General features: G+C 39.6%; 1 protein-coding gene and 1 long non-coding RNA gene across 4 annotated transcripts in view; one reads left to right on the top strand and one right to left on the bottom strand.

Moving 5' to 3' along the window:
- Positions 1 to 20,778, bottom strand: part of tub (TUB bipartite transcription factor) — a 63,235-nt gene that overhangs the window by 13,538 nt on the left and 28,919 nt on the right. For 2 of the 3 annotated variants that reach the window (XM_004543183.4, XM_004543182.4), the window contains exons 2-3: positions 6,460 to 6,511; positions 1,843 to 2,005 (exon numbers count right to left, since the gene is read on the bottom strand). In XM_004543183.4, the coding sequence (XP_004543240.1) occupies positions 1,843 to 2,005; positions 6,460 to 6,511 (215 nt within the window). Of the gene's footprint in view, positions 1 to 1,842; positions 2,006 to 6,459; positions 6,512 to 16,268; positions 17,764 to 20,778 lie in introns of those variants that run through there. The other variant, XM_004543184.4, reaches the window with a different exon arrangement.
- On the top strand, positions 881 to 16,360 carry LOC143418363 (uncharacterized). The gene is made up of 3 exons (XR_013098339.1): positions 881 to 1,346; positions 1,802 to 2,035; positions 16,253 to 16,360. It is a non-coding gene; the product is annotated as an uncharacterized LOC143418363 (long non-coding RNA).

The following is a 20,778-nucleotide window of genomic DNA, read 5'->3' on the forward strand; positions in this document are numbered from 1 at the left end:
ATCTGTAGCTAAAATCACTGCAGGTTTACAGTCCAGAGTTTCCAGCTTAGAAAAAGTGTGGAGCAAACTGTGAACGAAGGCTAGAATGTTTTTATTCATTTTCCCGTAGCATTGTTATGGTTTATTATTCTTTTTTTTTGCATCAGAATAAAAGAATATGGCAGAGGAACATCCTTCTCTTCTCTCTACAGGAAATTTGACAGTTCTTGGCCTTAATCCCAGAAACTGTCCCTCAAAAAATAATTAAATAAATAAAAATGCTCTGCCTGGCCTCTGTGTGTAAATAAGAAGACTTCAGCGGCCCCAGATATAACAAATGGTTATGTCTATAACTTCTGTTCCCTGAAGGAGAGTAACTAGGTACAAAATATAAAGTATTGCATAATAACTTTATTTATATAGCACTTTTCAAAACATCAAGTTACAAAGTGCTTCACAGTTCGAATAAAAGCTGCACACTGATGATACGTGTACATGAATGAAATGAAGGGGAACGGATAAAGGAAACCCTAACCTATGAAAATGAGTTTCAGCATTCGCTTAAAACAAATAACAGACTGAGCCAAACTGATTGACTTCAGAAGGGTGTTCCACATTTTGGGCACTACAACCTCAAAAGCATGATCAGGTTTTAAAATCAGGCACCAGTTAGATGATCGGAGAGGCTGGATGCATTCGTCGTGGTCATCCCTCAGTTTAATAGCTGCTCTTCAGTGAGCCAGGCAAGCGGCAACCTTGTGTTGTACCTTGTTCCGCTTAACATATCTACTCATTCTGTTTCAGTCAGTTCACTCAGTACAACACACACAGCATGGGACATATGAACATACATAAATATACATTAATCAGAGGACAAGTTGGACAATCAGCACCTTAGTTCTTAACGAGCAACTGAAGGGGATGTAACGTCCAAACGATAGACAGACCAGATGATGGACCAACTAGCTGCAGCACAAAAATTAATTTAAAAATTATTTAATTTAAAAAGGGCCCACAAGTTTGCTATTCCTCTGGTGGAATCTCGTGCACCTTTGGTGACAAAACGCACAGGCTTTGGTTTCAGTAAACATTCTTATAGCGTGGACAATCCCCACTGTCCCCTGGGGACAGTAGTGAACAGAAAATTTCTGCTTTACTTGCTTTGGTTTTGGTTACTCATACCAAAATCCAAAGCAATATTACTGCACAAGAAAACTCAAAATGAGTGCTCTGTGGACAGCCTATGCACCAACTGACCAGTGGAGGCTAACACAATCAGGCGCAGTTAAGCTAACTTCAAGCCACAGACAGCAGAGCTAACTAGCAGTAGCTAGCTAGCCCGACTCAGCAGAGGTTTTCTTGGCAAGGTAAAGAACGTAAGAAATAAGGGGTGTATGTGATAACACGGTGTATATGTACAGCCCCACGTGCACCAATGTCATCACAAGTCATGTGCCTTAAAGCAGTGAACAGAAGAGGTCTTCATCCAAGACTTGCGGGGCTGTGATATCCCACATTACGTGTAGTACTTCGAATCGACTGAAAGGGAACACAGTTTCTGCTCCTGTGTGGTTTGATTTGCAGCACTGCAGTAGATGATGCAGTGTGTTGTATTCCCTCTACATGATGTCTTATTTAAAGCTGTAAATTTTACAGCTATGCAACACTAATCATTTAAAAAACGGTTTCATGTCTGGTTTATAGTTCTAATTGGGATGTCAGGAAGAACAAACACTCTTTATAAATAAGAAAGACTTATTAAACGAACAGTGCGACTTCTTTATTTCTTCAGCTGATGTTTTTCTTTAATTCTCTGTTTAAGCTTTCTGAATCAACACAGCCAGAGAGGAGTGCAAGCTTTACCATGGTAGATAGTGCTGCTGTTGCTGCTGAGGTAGGATTCCACCAGTGGAGCCTGTTCCTCACTTTGCTTGGCCCGACGGGTCCGTGATCTCCCATCCACATTAGACTGGACCATCAGGGGCTCTTGCCTCTTCTTCTTCTGCTTCTGTTCAAGGAGTGCTCGCTGACATTTCAAGCAAATGGAAAAATAAAGGTAGAGTTTCAACACATAGAAAAAGTCACTATCTTTACTGATCTTCACTGAAGTAATGACATTAGAGACCAAATGCCGCCATGTTTACCGTGACTGAGTACCAGCATGCCATGTCTGAAAGTGGTAGATAATCGTTTCAGTAGAAGATTATCATTTGCAATTCATTATTAAATTGGTGTCAAGAAAAAAGAACCGAAGGCAAAAAGCAGGAATGATATGTTTTGTCAGTCCATCATGGTCTCAATGTGTTTGCGTCATCATTAGTAGTGAAATTTAACAATGCGCCATTTCAATTCATTAGCTTTCATTTTCTTTCCCTGCTTTCCGCCATTTTCCCTGCTGAGCGTCATCTTTCTTTTTTTTTACCAGTTACTTCCGTTCACTTTACCCTCATTCATTTAATAAGCACCACCACAAGGAGTCATTAAGTAGTGATTTCAATTGGCGAGGGAAATCCATTTAGAGTAGGCACATAGACATATCAATATTGGCGCCAGTGATTCAGTAAGAGCTATTATTGCCATATCGAATTTGTAGTGAGATAATTTATCTGAGTTTCAGGAGCTGGACCACAACTCCAAACACTCCTCTTCCGGCCATACGTCTATAAATGTCTACTTGTGCCACACATCCATTTGTTCTCATTTCTGCGACCCACCCTCCCTCTGCTTTTTCTCTGCTTGTCAACCTCATTCGAAGTCATCAGAGATATGCCAGGCCTGGGAGCTCGATGAGGCCTTCCTCAAACCGCAGCCTCCGGCCTAGCCTGTTGCTTCATAAACAAAAACATTTGCCATCGACATTTAAAGTTGAGGTCCTTGCTACTGCAATATAAATCAAAATTACCTCAGTTGACGGTTTTGTAAAGATTCAGCTGCTGATTAAGAGCACCACAAAGACAGAAATATATACCTTCATTCCCTTTTACAGTACTTGGCAGATATGACAGAGATTATAAAAGAGCATAGAAAGATCAGTGCTGGACATCTAACAGTGTGCTGCCTAAACCAGTATGACCAGAGGCTGAATAAAGCTATTCATTTGGCCCAACTGTCAGCTCTATGCAAGTCTTCAAACCAGAGCTCATCAAATATTAAAAAGGTTTCTATTAGTGGAAACTTCAGACTGCAGAGCAGTGGAGCGCTGTGTCCTGCAAAGCTCACTTCTTTTCCAAGGCAGTGGTGGTTAAGCTAGCAGAGGCATTTTACACAGTGAATTTATTTAATGATTAATGGTCTCACCTGTGGATAAAGCACTTAACAAACTTTCGCATAAAAGGTTTGAAAAACACAATATTGTGCATGCTTCTATCTCTTCCCCTAATATGTCCCCAGCATGTCGGATTTTTCTTTTTTTCTCATGTAGTGCACAGCAGGCTACAATTCACTTTAGGTGACTTCAAAATTGCTGAAAATTACTGAAATACAGGCAGACCTTAGGTGCTCTATTCCCATATCGGAGCAATCTGACATCACACAGACTTCTTTCACCTTTCTTAAATCGTGTATCTGTCCTCAAAGGAGTGTTGCGTATTCCTTATGCGGCGGGTTCTGCTTGTTAACTACACGTTTCTGCTCGTTATCCATGATGAGATCTGTTTGAACTCTGCTTTACAACCACCTATGAAAAATTTGTTTCTACAGATAAAAGCATGGCCATGCCAAGGCTTCACTAGCGTCAGCCATTGTAATCGCTACATGGGGAAAGCATGGGTCAGAATCTAAACTTAAGAAGAAGCCATTGCAGAATTATCAGTTCACTGTGACTGCAATATGAAGTTCACAGGGGAGGATGTCAGGTAAAACAAATTGCTTATTTTAGTTCATATTTTTTACACACACAGACCAGTACCTACATTTGGACTGCCACAGTTCCCTAGAACTGGAGAGGCACAGGGAACAAAGGAGCACAGACGTCTGAAGAAAGCACTTAAAACCTGTGGCTATCCCATCTGGGCCTTCATTAAGTCAAAGAACATCAAGTCAAAGAGATTTATGGAAAAACAACACAACAACATCAAAAAAGAAGAAAAAAGCAGGCATAACAACATTGTCATTCTGCTTGTGGCTAGAGTGTTTGAGTAACTTAAAAGGCTTTTCCCCCAACTGAAGTTCCTGAGACACACGGCTAGAGGATAAAACACTTAAACACAACCTGAGCAATGTTATATATGCAGCCTAATGCGGCAAAGGGTGCACAGAAATATATACAGCGAACACCTGCATCAAAAGGATTGGGGGCACTCTCCTGTGAGCAGCAATGTACACAATTTGGACAGCCATGGTTTGAGAGAGGAGAGGAAAAAAGCCACCCGTGTTAAAATGGAAATACCATCTCTAAACAGGAAATGTGATTTACAACAACGCCTGTCAGCAAATTACGAAACAGTCCTGGCAACGCTCCCCACACACGGTTTTGCCTTCATTCACGCGGTTATTTGTGTGAATTTTGTGCGAACGATAACTCGCTGGTAGCCTTAAATGAATACCTGGAGCTGCACACCAGCTGCAGGCACTGAGGAAGCCTCTAGCATGAGAGGCGAAAGGCAAGGACCAAAAACAAGTCCAGAAATTTTCTCCTTCCCTGGATAAATGAGACAGCCTCTACACGATGTTTCAATCAATAACAATTTGTTTAATGATGCTTACGTGCCTGAAGCCCTCAACTGAGTGACATTAGGAATTGTATTCTTTATTCATTCATTCATTCATTTAGTCACACATGAATAAAAAGCAGTTTACTTCAGAGTGAATCAGAACACATAAAACCTTATACCCACTGATGAACTATGACAAGCTTCCGCAAGCTTCTGCTGCTCTGACAAGGGAACGAGAACCCGTTTGAAGCACTCCACTTACATTATCCACTTCAGGAAAATAGCAGGACGTCAGAAGCAGCAGACTGCACTACGCATAGATAAGAGCTGAAAATGCTTCAACTGCAGCCTGAGTGTTTGTTTTGTTTGGATACAGTGCTGCTGACAACAAACAATGGCAACGGCAGTATTAGTTAGCAGGGTGTGAAATGGCCAAACATCACTTTGACTTAAGGATCCCGAGGGCCGTGCTGCGAAGTAAGTTCTTTGAGCAAGCTGGCTTAACAAAACCTAAAACCCCAGTGAGAGATAATGGGTATCACAAAGGTGGTTATCAACTTTCTCTGTTAACCCAGGCTTTCTGCTTCAGGCTGTGTGCGCGCTCACATAAAAGGGTGCATTTGATGTGTCATTTCTTTTTTCTTCTGTACAGAACTGACCTACTTCGGTCAGAGACATTATCACAGAACAACTGGTGGGGGAAAAAACAACAAAGGGCAACACTGGTACAGAACAAGAGAGCAATGCTGCAGAAAGCTTCGAATCATGTAAATTTAGAATTAGTATACTTAGGGCTCTCGGTGATGACGGTTTTTTTTGCTGTTTGGCACATTAGATTTTTGAAACTTTAAACAATTTCCATTTAACATTATAGTACACTCAGCATGTTCATGTCTGTCACTGACCCACAGCCTTATGAAGGAAATGTGGAAACCCCCTAGTTTGTGAAATTAATGTCGCTAATTTAATATTCTTGGTGATGAATGGACCAACTGGTTATCTAATTTAAACTGCAATTCTAGCAGTATAAAACAACGTCAGAAGCACATTAGGCCAAGTATGAAAACATAATTATACATTTTTCCTCTTACTAAACAAATACACACTGCACACAGTTTGTGCTGATGTAACTTTCCTTGTGTAGTGTTTATGAGGTACAGCTAGTTTGCATGTATAAAACTGCACAGAATCTATATTGCACTTAAAGCACCGTGCATTAAAAGAAAGTTAAGTTCAAACAAAGCATCAGAATGGGGGAAAAGGGGATTAAAATGACTGAACATATCATGGCTGCTTGTGCCTGAAAGGTCTACTCTGAGTATTTCACTAAATGCTGATTTAGTGGGACTTTCCTACACAACCATCTCTGGGGTTTACATATGTCCCTCACTTTATGTCCACAGTGTACCCGTGTTCTGGCACAAAGCTCATATCATCTCAGATTAGTTTCTTGAACATGACAATGAGTTCACTGTATTCAGAGTTCAACAGCACACCTTTGGGATGTGGTGGAATGGGAGAGTCACATCATGGATATGCAGTTGATAAATCTTCAGCAACTGTGTGACGCTCTCATATCAGTATAGACCAAAATCTTTGAGGAATGTTTCCAGCACTTTGTTCAAGTCGATCAAAACTGGGCCCAGCCTGGTACCAACAAGGGAGAACTAATAGAATACCACTTAGAGAAATAAGAAGTTCTAGCTGGCTATTTGTGGTCCCTTGATGCAGCAGCAGAAGTTAGTGTCACGAAAAATTGCCCTCCCGTAATTGATTTAGCCTTGGTGTGACTCTTTTATCAGTACAGTAAAAGGCACAAAAGTCTTACCTGTCTGTCCAGTTTCTGCTGGCGGAGGTTGGTGCCCTCATCATCTAAAGTGCTTTAAGAAAGAGCAAAGAAAGAGGAGTGATTAGGTTAAACTGCTCTTCAGCTCTTTGTTATATCTGTAATAGAATAATGACATTACTTAAGTCAATTAAATTGTTTCCCTGGAATTTCGAAGAACATTATATACATGAAATCTTAAAGTCTTAGCTTGTTACCTAATAAAACACTATATGTTAATGAAGCTTCTCGCAAATTTCACAAAACAATGACTGTGTTTCTGCCTCGAGGTATTTTGTTTTCACATCATGAGCTATATCATCCTCTCTGCTGTGATTACTTCTTCACAATAAAAATACATAATACAAGTCATTATTCTCTGAAAAGTAAAATCTAATCATTCATGTAAATAATTATTATGCTTTGGGCACCATTTACCAGAGAAGGATACAAAAATAATGCATACATTTTTTGTTATTGAAAACTGCTTTCACTTACAGTCACGTGGAAAAGAAAGCTTTGACAGGACTTAGGAAAAACTAAGTATACTCTGCTAATCAAATACATTTGATTAATTGGTCATCAGCAACTTCAAGCACCTCTTAAAGAAGAGGTTTTAGCAATACTCTGATATTGAGCTTGTTTTGCAGCCACAGGGTCTGGGCACCTTTTCAGTCATTGAGTCAACCACGAATTGCTCTGTATAACAAAAGTCAAATGTGAGGCCATCTGTCCAATAACAAAAGCTTGGCCCAAATTAGGCCATCTAACAGGATAATGCCCCAAAGTACAGAAGTACATCTACAACAGAATGGCTAAAAAAGAAAAGAATCAAGGTGATACAATGTTCCAGTCAAAGTCCAGCCCCCGATTGAAATGCTGTGGTCAGACCTTAAGACAGCCATGCATAAACAAATATATTTAAATGCAAATTAAGTGAAGCTATGATAGAAAGAAGAGTGGGACAGATTCCTCCACAATCATGAGAGAGACTGATAAAGTCAAACACAAAACAATTACTTCAAGTAACCGCTGCCAAAGGTGGCTCTACAAGCTACTAAATCATGCAGTGTACTTAATGTTTCACAGAACTGGAAAGAGTACTGTGAAATCTTTCTTTTTCACAGAACTGTATCTGCTGCAGATACCGAATATGGACACGGCCCAAATGAGAATGTGTAGAGTACATGAAAACAATATTTCAGATACAAAGCATAGTAACAATGCACCCGTCAGCAACACGAGTATAAAGGAGATGGCTCTGCTGAGTTAACAGTGTCATAGCATTTTAGATAAAGATACTTATATCCTCTGGGTGGTTTATCGTGATACACCATGCAGAAGTTAAATAACAGCATACTAAGCACTTAAATCACTTTTCAAAAAGGTTCCATACAATAATAACTGTCAGGGGAGTTATTAGAAAGCTGTCAGATAGTCTCTCAGCGAATACAGCAAAAACATAAACAGAGGTGTCATTTGAATATTGTTCAAAGTGATGTTGATGATGCATTTTGATTTTCCTAGCAATGGACAGAATATAAATGGCAAAAGTCCAATATAATCTCCATAAATTAATTAGCAGTAGCAAAGCTTTAAATGTTTTGTGACGAGGAAGCATAACACAGCTTGAGCGACTGAACGCACATACACACAGCTACTCCGCTCAGTCAACAAAGATTAAGTGCTACTGAAGCAAACAACATTTCTGTGGATATTTGTTGAATCCATGGCTCAAACTTAAGAACACTTAAGAAACTGTATCCTTGAGTAAATGGAGAGGAACGTCTGCCACAAGAAAAGTAAAAACAGACGAGTTAAGGATGATGGGTTTTAAAGGCTGTTTGGGGCATATTGATGATTTTTCTGCTACATAAATAAAACTGAAACAGAAATTGCTTCAGATCCAGCATTACATGTTTACCAGTTGACCCTTAAAGGTAACATAAGGCAGTCACCGGTACACTGACCACATTGTTCACAGTGGAGACAATCACTGAAACGTCTCTTGCTGCATGTGTCTGCCGTCGATAGCTTCTGGCAATCCAGAAGCTTTGCTGGAAGCTGGACACTAATGGAATCTACTAAATGACTTCAATAAAGTGAAAGGCTTTGTGTTGCCTGTATCACCACAAACTAGATAAAGAAGTCTCCATATTAGCTACAGTATTTTAGTCACAGTCCAATTAGTAGATGAGCCTTTCACCAGGGTATTGTGTTGGTCTTTTAGAGGATGCTATTATCCCCATGCTCACTGAAATGTTTTATATCTCTCAAAAGCATTCCTGTGTCCTTTGCAACGAATTTGGTATCTGATGCAATGCAAATAGACCCTAAGGACAAAAGGAAGTCGCACAAGCTCACTGCAAGAACACACCACACAATAACCTACACACTCGCCTGACCTCGTCCTGCACCAACGATTCTCTGAGCATGCTTTGCTGAACAGTCAGCTATCCTCAGCAGAGCCGGCGTATACTGTATCTCTGTCTGCACGAACGCCACTGTTCACTTGAGCAATATTTGACGTGACATAATGACATACTGCCATCTGCAAATGCCTAAAGGTCAGCATAGCATGGGCACCCTGGGATATTGTGTCGTTCTAAAGCACAAAATACACGCCTGCATTGTTAATTTTAGATTAAAGAATATGCACGATCACTTTGTCTGCAAATATATAAACCTTTCTACGCCCTGACTCCATAGCCCCGATAAAGATAATTGGAAGAGGATGGACATAAACCTTATTAATATTATATCTACCACCAATACTCCAATAACCACTTACTCATCTTTAAATAACCCACTTCAATCACAATCAAGTGTTTAAAATGAAAAGACTGTTGATAAGATGATAAGAGGACTGAAGCTTCCGATTAGTCTTTGCTAATCAGCCTGATAACATTTCATACTACGAATAGTTGGCAATACACATCATGATTTAGAGCTTAAAGTAATGACTGACCAAAAGTAGAAAAAATAATTGCCAGGTAATAATTACGTTAGGGAAGACGATGTTTATTTGAACAATGTGCATTACTTTAGTAATCGGAAACAAAACCGATTCAAATGCTATTAACGAGCTAATACACTAAGTGACAGGCTGTTCATATCAAACAGCTGACTTCTCACTTATCATGATTATACTCGACATTTAGGGAGGGGAAAAAAGGAGGAGTGCTTGTTAAAATGTGGAGAGCATTGTTACACAAGTATGAGGAGGTTACGCAATACTGTGGAGATACAGAAGAATGAGGTTACTTGCAAGTCATCACTTTCCTATTCCTCTCCCTTATTGTCAGTAGCAAAAATGATCAATATCAGAAATTTGTTGTGCTGTAAATTAGATTTTAAATGGATGTTTCGTATTGCAGTTTTCCCTGAAGATCAATGTAAAAGGCCCATTATAACAAAGTGGAAGCTTTTGTTAAGAAATCTACTTAACAAGTTTACTTTATATTCTTTACTTTAAAGCTGAACTCTTTTATGAAACTATATTATCTTTGCTTTGACACTTGTTGCACTGTCAGTGTGGTGAACCCTGTTTATGCTACAGTCACGCTAATGGTTGGAAGCCACGGCACAATCAAAACTGTGCGATTAACTTTTGAGTTTGTTGCCTTTGAAATGGTTGCTTCTAAGATGGGGATGAAGTCTGTGACCATTTGCAGTTAGTTTCTTGTCAACGTTCAGGAAAAAATGCAGCTGAATGTGGAACTAAGGCAGGAAGCCAAACTCCACAAGGTGCAAAAATCCTTAACAGAAAACAAGTTGAATCCAAGAAATTCCAAAACATGACCTAAGAGACACAAGAGAGGTTGTACAGACATCCAGACAAAGACCAAGACTATAAATACATATTTTCCTGGATTTGTGACTATAGAAACAAACTTTGTAACTGATCACAAATATCCTTGGTCTGTGAGGTAAACAAGGACCCAACAGTTTAACCAACAGGATTTATGTTCTGGCTAACACCATTCCTTGGATGCAGCATTGGGCTGGCAGCATTGAGATGCTCTACTTCTCCACAGAAGGCTTAGAGAGGCTGACAGCATAGAATGAATTGAGTAAAATGGAGTACTTAAAGAAAACTCCAAGTTCTCTTATCATAACACTGTTGTGAAACTTACAACCAAAGCCCAGACTTACACAGCACTGCACATCTGTAAAGAAACCTGAAGATAGAAGCTCACTGATGCTCTCTGTTAAATCGAACAATGATCGAGGTTTGTAAATCTTGGAAAAGACTTGAAATTATAACTGCAGCCAAAAGGGGGTCTACGAACTTCTTGGTTAAGGTTCCTAATATTTTTGTAAATGAATACAGCTAGTTTTCATGTCTCGTGTACCCAGAACAGACAGATTAGTGTGCCATCAGCAATGATGTGGTGAAAAACGAGCTCTAGCTGAAAGTGAAGCTGTCAGTATCTGGATCGATATACGTTCCCACGCTCACCTATATTTACAAGCTTTAAAGTAGTGAGTGAAAGGATGAGAATGCAGATACAAGTGGCAGAAATGAGCTGCCGCCATAGAGAGACTGGGCTCAGCCTTAGAGATAGCATGAGGAGCTTGGTCCTTCGGGAGGGCTTCAGAATAGAAGAGCTATTTGACTATTGTATGGGCATATGCCATGGGTCTGGAGGAAGATGCAATGTAACACTTTATATTCAGCCACATATTTTAAAATGTGTCCATTAGTTGTTGTTTTTTTAATCTGATGATTCTTTGAAATTAAGTCCACATGATGTGACAGTGCATTCTTTTTTTTAGATAAAGCTAAAAAAAAACTTTCCTTTTGCGAGGAACGTGAAGTTGCATGTTTTATAATTCAGGTCATAAACTTAGCATTTATACAGCAATTAACTGTAGACTGCCTGTTTATGATTCGACAGCTTTTAATTTAAAGCAACCCGCAATGCTTGTGTCAGTGTTGTAGTCCGTCCATCCCCCTGTTACATAAAGCACTACGTAACTAGAGTAAACAACTACAGATCAAGAAAAGCAAAATGACAACAGATCCAATTATGAATGTATTTGTGACAATTTGTGTTCTACAAACAAAGTTATAATTTGACAGATGCCAGATTTCTCGGTAACATTGTTAAACATTGTTTCTCATAGCCGGCCAACAGCACTTAAATTCTGTTTGACCTTTCCTTTCATTTGTGCTCTTGTAAAACGTTTTTCTCCAAGACAGCGACAGGATGATTTTTTAATCACACATTTTTAACACTGTGCAAATTTGAGGCAAATTTTAGACAGGCATCAGGACTTCATACGTACTGCTGGAGAAGATCAAACCCCACTCAAGTTAACTTGTTACTCCTGCTGTGCTTCCTTTTCCTCTGCTCTCCAATACTCTCCAATACCAATAATTTATTAAAGTAAATAAAATAGTAGCTCCTACTAACAAAGCTACGGGATTCATTCAGCACCAGTGATTAGCTGGTTCTACTTTTTATTTATTTTCTTTACCACAAGAGCTTTTAATCACTGACCACAGGCTCACTGATTGTTCCTTCAGCTCTTGGACAGGCGTCTAAGAGACCTCTAACAAACATCCACGGCTCCTAATTCAAGGGCAATCGGAGATTTCCTGCAGCACAGCTTGAGAGAATGAGCTAAAGTAGAAGAGTAGAAGAGAAGAGGATGAAGGATAGAGTGAAAAATGTGCTTCTGATGTTTGATGAATCAAAGCTCAGATTTGGCGTTCCACTCTTGTGATTGAAATCGCTTTGTGTTATAAACATAAAAACATACTTCTTCTGTCACTTTATTCAAGCTTCCTTTTAATCTCTCCCAACCTGGAGACCCTGTAGCAGGAGCAAGTTCAGTTTGTCATAGAAATGACCCCGCAGCATTTTTCAAAGTATGACTACGACTATCATTACATGGTTATAAAGTTTGTTTCTGTTGAAAGGTTACACAAAATCAGCGTCTTTCTGATTGACATTTTTGATCAAGAAGAAGTAAAGTTTTGCTGGAGCTTTCGATTACACTCTGGCCTTGTGATAACAGTCAATACTGTGTTTCAAAATTCCTCGAAATGTCTCTAATGGCTTTAATAATACTAAAAAGGGAAAGAAAAAATCTGTTGTTGCTCTGTGACTACACTGAATCTGTTTGCATTTTTTGAGTGTGCAACACCCTCAACGTCTGGACGACCACTTTCCATTGCAAGGCAATTGTGCACATCCCCTGGTGGGAAACAACCTCTCTCTAAACATGTCTGACACAAACTGGCTGCAATCACTCTCAGACAGATTTGAAGGTTTGTAAATAACTGGCTTCCCATTTATAAGCACAGATTGCAAACATGTTGCAATTGATCTGAGTCAGTTTGCAAATCTATGAGGTTCTGCCCAGACTCTGAATGCAAGTAGTTCATGTGAATTTCTGTGTATGTAAAAGGTTACAGTTTAGTGCTTTTTAGGTCATTTCACTTTTCACAATAGATAGATAGATGGCTGCAATTGGCCGCAGACCTGGATCCCACCCATCTTCGAATCGTCATTCATTGCACACGGTCCCAATAATTTGGTTCTTGTCGAGGTCTGCACCACTATTTTCCCTACTGTGACAGTAACATTACCCACATTCTGACTAAATATCGCACTTTTTTCATTTTTAATTGTAAATTTTTAAAATGTCCAGTTTTCCTGACACACAACTAATGATGAGGCACGTATATTTGCATAATTTGGTTGATCTCTTCTTCAGTAGAAATTATTTTTTAGTTACAACATTTAAAAGCACATGCAATCCTGTATTTCAGTTTAAATCTTTCGTCTCGTTTTTTCCCTAACCAATCTCTCAGATTGCTTACCAGAAACTTCAACGAAATTCTTTCCATCACCCACTATGACTGGCTGCATGAAGGTACAATAGAGTAATTGGGCATAAACTAATGTTCCTTTATGAGCATTGTTGATGAACCTTTTTACCTTTTTACACGCTTCATTCATGTGTCAGAATCATGTCAGTGGAGTCTTGAATGTGGACCATGTAAAATCATTCAATAAACTGATAGCGCTGTGCCACCGACTCTAGTTTGATGACAAATGCCCACACAGATGCAATAAAAAAGTATTTACCTCCCACACGCTGTCAGACATACAGACAAACAAAGCACTCCGTGTCTATTGATCAAGTGTGAATAGGCATCAGACTGAAAGATAATGGCACGAACACGTGCTTTTGTAGTGCAGGTCAAACATCTCATTATTATGTGGAGAGCCTGGTCATTCTTTAACACACCTCTGTAGTGCATACTGACCAGGTAAAGCACTGACATCCGGGCCTATCCATTGCAATAAATCACCTCTACAAAACCTATAAAATATCATTTAAAACTAAGGTGCAAAAAAAGCACCTCAGCAATTTTTGAAAGGAAATGAAAAGCTTATCCCTGAATACTTGCATGCAAGTTTGCAAAGTCTTTGTTGCCATATAAATTCAGTATTTTTATTGTGGTTTTTAAACTGACAGACTGGCTGCTGGACTGATTCAATACTAAGGTGGAAAAAGGCACCTTAGCTCTATCTGATGAATAAAGAAAACCTAGATTCATCAGAATTAATTGCGTCTGAAATCAAATGTATGCTATTTACATATTTATGCTGTAAAGTACTGTTGCTAACATTGTGGAAGTAGTGCCGAAATCATCTGTCGAGCCCGACCAATACAGGATTTTTGAGACAAATATCAATACAGATATCTGGTGATTTCCAAATCAAACATTCTGATATATCGGGACAATATTCTTTTCTTTCAGATGCACAAAACATAAACAGATTTCTCTAACATTTGTCATTTGTAGTTATTTATTTACTCCTTTAGGCTCTGCTCGGATCAGCTGTAGCAAACAGGCAAGTTGCAGAGTGCACTCTGGTGAACAGACAATGCAATGTAAGCGCTCATTACATGTTTGAAGGGTCTTTCTTCTTCTTTTCATTTATTAACCATTAAACATGTCAATACTGATAGAGTGGCAAGATAATATCGGCTGCCAATAAATCAGCTGGGTTCAAATCATCTGTACCAACATACCATGGTACACTGCCCAGGATTCTGATTTTCGTTGAAACAATAGCTTGCCTATTTTCAGTCTTTTTTTAAAAAAAATAAATAAACTGAATGACGCCTTAGCTGCTGTTGAATGTAGGACTGGATGGAGAACAGAATAGAAGTTATGAGACCCTCATATTTTTAAAATAGTTTTGCATGCATCATCAGGTTTAAAATATGTGACAGTAATTGGCTGATGAATCTGCAGTGTGCAACACTACAGGCAATCCATTATGGAGACACAAAAGCAAGATTATTTTTGTCATTTGCATGGTGAAATGCATGAAATTCTGGAAAATTAATCTCATGAGCGTTGTGCAGATGTAGATTGACCTTGCAGGTGGGAATGTAAATAATAAAGCTTTTAAGTACTTTTGTGGTATAGGACACCATGTCTTGCTCTACTAAATTGGTTATTTCTGAAAAGGTCACGTAAAAAAAATAGAATCGGACCATTAACAGATTTTTGACAACATAATTTCTTCATACCCACATTAGAGGAAAAAAACTACAACCCTGATTTGATGAATAATTCATACACAGAGAAGAACAAATTAAGCATCACCAATTCTATGTGGATGTTTGAGCAACATGTTTCCTTGATTTACTTGCTTTCTGTGCGCTCTATACCTCGAACTAACAGATCTACAGAGTGCTGCTGTATCCAACCCTCCCTGCAAAGAGGCCCATGTATTTTTAATGTCAGCTTCATGAGATGAAATCAAAATTCTGCTCACTGGCATGACCTCTTTCAAATAGTATATACAAGTACTGTTACTGCTACGGATACTTTTACTGGTTAATATCTAGTTAGTATTTAATATTGCTGCCTAGCATTCGTTAACAGCTTTTCTGGTCAAGTGATAAGGAGGCCATGGAGAGATAGTTGTAATTTGCGCTGCTAGCTATTTAAGTCTGTGCATTCACTGCATTTCATTAAATGCTTTTGTTTCAACTTTGCCATAGTAGGAGGAATCTTATTCAAAATAAAACCCACAGAGGTTGCTTCCTGCTGTTGTCCTGATGCAGTCTCATTCTGAAATTTGCGGATTGCCACCGTAACTTATAGCAACCATAAGCCAATGGTCTCAAAGCAAGCAAGGGAAACCATGGCAATGGGCATTCAATTAGAGGAAGGAGCCACCAGCTTTCGTACTACACTTGAAATGCTTATGTTTTATAACAGGAGATTTAGAGCTACAAAACGGCATGACTGGCACCAGCATGGCTCAGTGAAGCTCATACTGGCACATGCAGTAAGAAAGGAGACATAAAACATGCACATTTACACGTGAAGAACTTTCTCAGTGATTAAAAAAGTGGACATTAATAAATGTACAAATGTGAACGTGGCTCTATCTTTGATATGCACAGCAATCAAACTGGATCCAAACTGATCAGAGACAGCACTGAATCACATTATGGACAGTTGTGAAACAATATGAGATCATCAGAGGTTGATGCAGTTGACATTTTGGGATTGTTCTTTTTTGTTTGTTTGTTTGTTTTGGTGATTCTTCAACAACTCGCCACCTAAACTAAAAATTAAAAAAAAAAAAAACCCTGCACAAAAAAAGAAAAAAAAAACACATTACTGTATGCTTTTCTGTCATCATACCGGCTCGATGTTACTGTTAATCAGTCTGATCTCTGAACACCCGCTCAAATAATCACACATGCTTCAAAAGATGAACACTGTGCCCCCTCTGTGTGTTCTCAGGAATGTGGTACAGTACCTGTAGGGAATCCAGTCGGAGGAGTGCTTGGAGCTCATTCTGTATTTATGACTGTGCTGTCTAACTGCAAGGCTAACGGCCTGCAACAGCACCAGTGGAAGAGGCTATGGGGTCTGAGGACAGCGATCACAGCCAGCGAGCCCACACCGCCTGTTCATCCTCTGCACACAGCTCTATATTCCCAGCCTGCCTGTGTGCTTTTTGTACGTCCTCTAGTTGTGGGGCAGCAGATGACTAACAATCCAGTCAGACAGCCGCACTCTTCAGTCATGCACAGTGAACACATGAAATAGCCGTTTTCTTCTCTCTTCCATGTGTATGCTTCCAGTCAATGCCTCTCCTCTTCTCTTCTCCCATCCGCTGCCTCTGCTCCTTCTCTGCGCTGGCTCTCTTCCCTCGCACTTACTCTGTAGGCTCTATCTAAATCTCCCTCTGTTTCTTTCCCTTTAAATCCCCCCTCCCCTCCTTATTCTCGGTCCAAATCTCGATCTCTGCCTCTTTGCCCAATCTATCGCTCATTATTGCTCGTGCAACATCACCTACGCTCGCAGTGAGTGCAAAGTCAAAGGTGCAAAAAGTAAGAAAGGTTATAGAGAATCCCTTTTGTCTTGCATCTTTGATGTTCCTTTAGCGCTATTTTTGTGCAGTGCCACCCCCTCGTTCTAATGCAGCCCTACACATACTGTCTCTCTCGCTCTCTCTTTACGCAGACTCCCTGTATCTTTCTTGCACACTATCTGTGTTGTATGAGGCATGATAAGCAGGCATTCAGATTTTTTTTTTTCTGGCCCATAATTTATTTATTCTTTCAGAGTAAGAGGCATTAGCATATGACTGTGCAGACTAGTGTTAACAGCCTTTAATTCAACACTCTCTACGGGCAGACAAAGGCACCCTGTGATAGTGCCACAGCTCTGAACCTCTCTCACACACATCTGCTTCCGCCCTCCGTCTGCAGCCCCTCACTGTCAGCACACAAACACACATCACTGACTGTGCTCCCAGGGTTATTCAGGAGTCCATCGATAGACAGTTAAACCAAGTGGCTTCCTTGTTTCGAACCTGGTGCAGGAGTGAGTTTAGTATGAAAACGCAGAAATCTTCTTTTTAGACGCCATGTGGAAAATGACCTGCAGCTATCCTGAAAATTATTTTTTGGGGGGGAGAAAATCTATTTCCAGTGGGTACAAATGAAACCATTTTGCCTTCTGACTCCCTCCTAAATAGCCAGGAAGTGGGACGCACACAAACTTATGGCTGATGCAGGGCTCAGATCTTTGTTACATGCTCAAGCTCCAGTTCACTATTGTGCAAAGTGTTACTCAAAGACAGACAAAGAGCGCAGCTACTTTTAAAGGCTTTCAAGCATCGTCCCTCAATTATTCATTGCAAGTCTAAAAACAAACACCACACCGAATACTGGTAGGGAAAAAAAGCCAGCTGAGAAATAAGATGCGTTAAAAATAATCTTGACAGAATTTGGCTCCTTGAAAAATAAAAATGAATGACTTGGATTTAATATTCTTCAAACACAACACCCTGCTTGTTATTACAACATGAATTCTGCTTATGATTTCTCACTCTTTGTGTTTCTACATGTAAAGAAAAATTAGTTAGTGGGGTGACAGAAATCAGCATGTGTATTAACAGCATGCCCTTATATAACTAAAACTGACAGAAAGTCTGAAATACAACCGGTCAGTCAAATAAATGAATAAATACATATTTGATCCTCTTGTACAGCCAATAGCATTAAAGCACACTGCGGCTGCTTTACTGAAAGCACAATAAAAAGATTGATTATATTCTGTAACGGTATGGCCTTTCCAAAATGTCATGTTGCAAAGGTGGTTCACCTTGCCTGTTGTTTATGTTTCAGTAAACTAATTTTTTTTATATCAGCTTTCAGAAAATTCCACACATATCAATCCCTTATGTAGTTGTTTCCAACAGCGTCAGAAACCACAAACAATGTTTGAATAAATGGTAGACAAAACGTTTGTGTATGTTTTTTATGAAGGCCGAGAATATAAAGGAGAATTCTGGTTTCCTGTTGAACATGGAAGCTTGTTATTTGGCCCTGGAAAAGGAGTGACATGTTGCTATATCAAACCACCAGGTGAAACGTTGACTGTTTGAATTATATTGAATTGGGCAGTAAGGCTGCTGCTGTTTCTTCTGCAAATTACACAATCATCATTCCAAGGTCTTTTTCTTTTAAAGAGAAAAGAACGAGTAGTAGTAGTAGTTTTTCCTCACAGCCCACAAGACGCTGGGTTTTGAGTTTTGCAATTCATTTGAAAATACAATTATTGTAATTGCATTGGTCCCCGGTTGCTCCCAGTTTCCTCTCTGCCTTCTCCTCTCCTCTTTTTCTTTCTTCTTCCTTCTCTCTTTCCATAACAGGTAGCTCAAGAAAGAAAGAAAATATCCAAGAATGCCAGCCTGCATTATCTTCCTGGTAACAGTATCTTGGTGGAAAGACAACAGTAATGGAACAGCTCTGTCTGAGCCCACGAGCAAGGCACTGACTCACATACACCTCGGGTCCAAGAACGACAGCACAAGAGATTTATAATGTATGGCAAACCGGCATTGCATTGTAAGCCTTGGTAAGGAGGTAAATGTCAAAGACAGTCAATAAACTGAACTGTTAATTCACTCTGTGGTTAATGGTGTGCTCTCTGCAAGTCAGCTGGTGTGATAAAAGTGGAAGTAAATAAAACAAGTAACCCCACTAAGGAACAGGTGTAAGCACAGGACTGTGATAAATATTTGATGCTGAGAGGAAGACTTTGAAGTCTGGCGCTGGTCCTGAGAGGCCTGACTTTCCTAGTGACTACAGCAAACAGTCTTTCTTTCTTTCTTTCTTTCCTTCTTCCATCCATTCTTCCATCATGTTCCTCATCTTTTCCCCCTGGCTTTACAACCATTACCGCATTAAAAACCAAATGATAAGATCCTCTTTTTAAATTAAATTTTTTAAGTCCAGAATTTGTGCAGAGTTCTTCCCAGAGGCATTTTTCTGTTGGTAACAGGAGGCCAGACAGTATCAGTAATTATAATAATGGTCCTGGCATAGAAGGCACACTGATGTGAAAATGGATCTCTGGCCTGTATCTGCTTGCCTTCGTCAGACTGGCTGAAGCACAGCTGCGGAGTGCACAGCCTTAATAATATAGTAGCCTGATCATCAGCCGTGCAGGTCATAAGTTAACTGATGAGTGACAGAAACAATCAACCAAAAAGCACAGTGCTCAAATGCAACAGTTCCATGAACCACTGAATGCAGTGAAGACATCGCCGCTAACGTGCAAGAGAATCGGGCTGTTTTCAGCACTTTTGAGATTTAAGTCCTTGCGCTGGCGCCAAAGTACACAACCATAGCAGTTGCATTCCTATCCTCCCAAAAATACAAAGTGGTTAGTGCACTGTACAACTTCCAAAGTTGGAAATTTATGAGTTTATTTGGGAAGAATGTGTAGAATGTACAGCATAGGTGATAGTTAATTGCCAACAGTGGACAAGTATTTTGACAAATTTATGCTTTTAAAGTTTCACTGTGCAAATCATGTCTCCAAGGTGTTGCACAACAGCATGTTACAGAGGTCACGCCTGGTTTCCATTATTTATAAACTGACGTGGTTTTGTCCAGCTTTAGAGGCGATCCATTCAGGAGTGGTTCATAACCTTATCACAAAAATCTAGCCCAGGACCTGTTTGATGCACCATTAAAAACAAAACAAAAAAATGCTGTGCTGTGCAGCGTTTGTAGCCCTCCAGATTGTGACTAGAGAAAGCTATATTTTCCAGCAGCTTTTCGAGACTTTCATGACGTAGTCAGCCTTGAATCGAGGGCTCCGAAGGAGGTAATTAGGCCTCAGCTAAGGAGTGAGTCACTGAGTGGATCCACATTATGTCATCACACAAGGGAGCTGCCACATTTTTGAGAGCCAAGGGATTGTGTAGCCAATATGTTGGTGTAAACTTAAAAAAAAAACCTGTATGCATCAGGATTAAGAGCTTTAATTATGCAAGATAAAACAGTAGAGTAACAAGCCTTCCATGGATGGTGCAACATCTTGTGAGTAAGTACAACTTGATGTTGCAGAGAAAGAAAGGGCTGCGGAAGCTCAGCCATGCTTGACTGTCAACCATTCTTTGTCAAGAGCTTCTGAATAATAGGACAATGCTGCATTTACACATGAAGGCATGACTGGCATAAGAAAAACAGCTCTACAACAAACTGATTTCTATTAGTGCATATAATAGAAAATCGCTCTAACAAAAGATTGCAAGAAAGCAAGCAGACAACCTTTTGTTCCCTCTTATCACTCATGGAAGAGGGCGGATAGCATAATCAAGCTACTTCCATGTACTTGAGAAAAAATCTCAGTCATAATCAGATAACATTTGATTGTTCAATTTTACAATAAACCCAGTAAAAAAGCGCTGGATAATTCCTGTGGAACACACTGCCGGAAAAGCTGACTACACGCGTTAACTAACT

The sequence above is a fragment of the Maylandia zebra genome, linkage group LG1 (genome assembly GCF_041146795.1).
Source record: "Maylandia zebra isolate NMK-2024a linkage group LG1, Mzebra_GT3a, whole genome shotgun sequence".
NCBI classification, from domain to species: domain Eukaryota; kingdom Metazoa; phylum Chordata; class Actinopteri; order Cichliformes; family Cichlidae; genus Maylandia; species Maylandia zebra.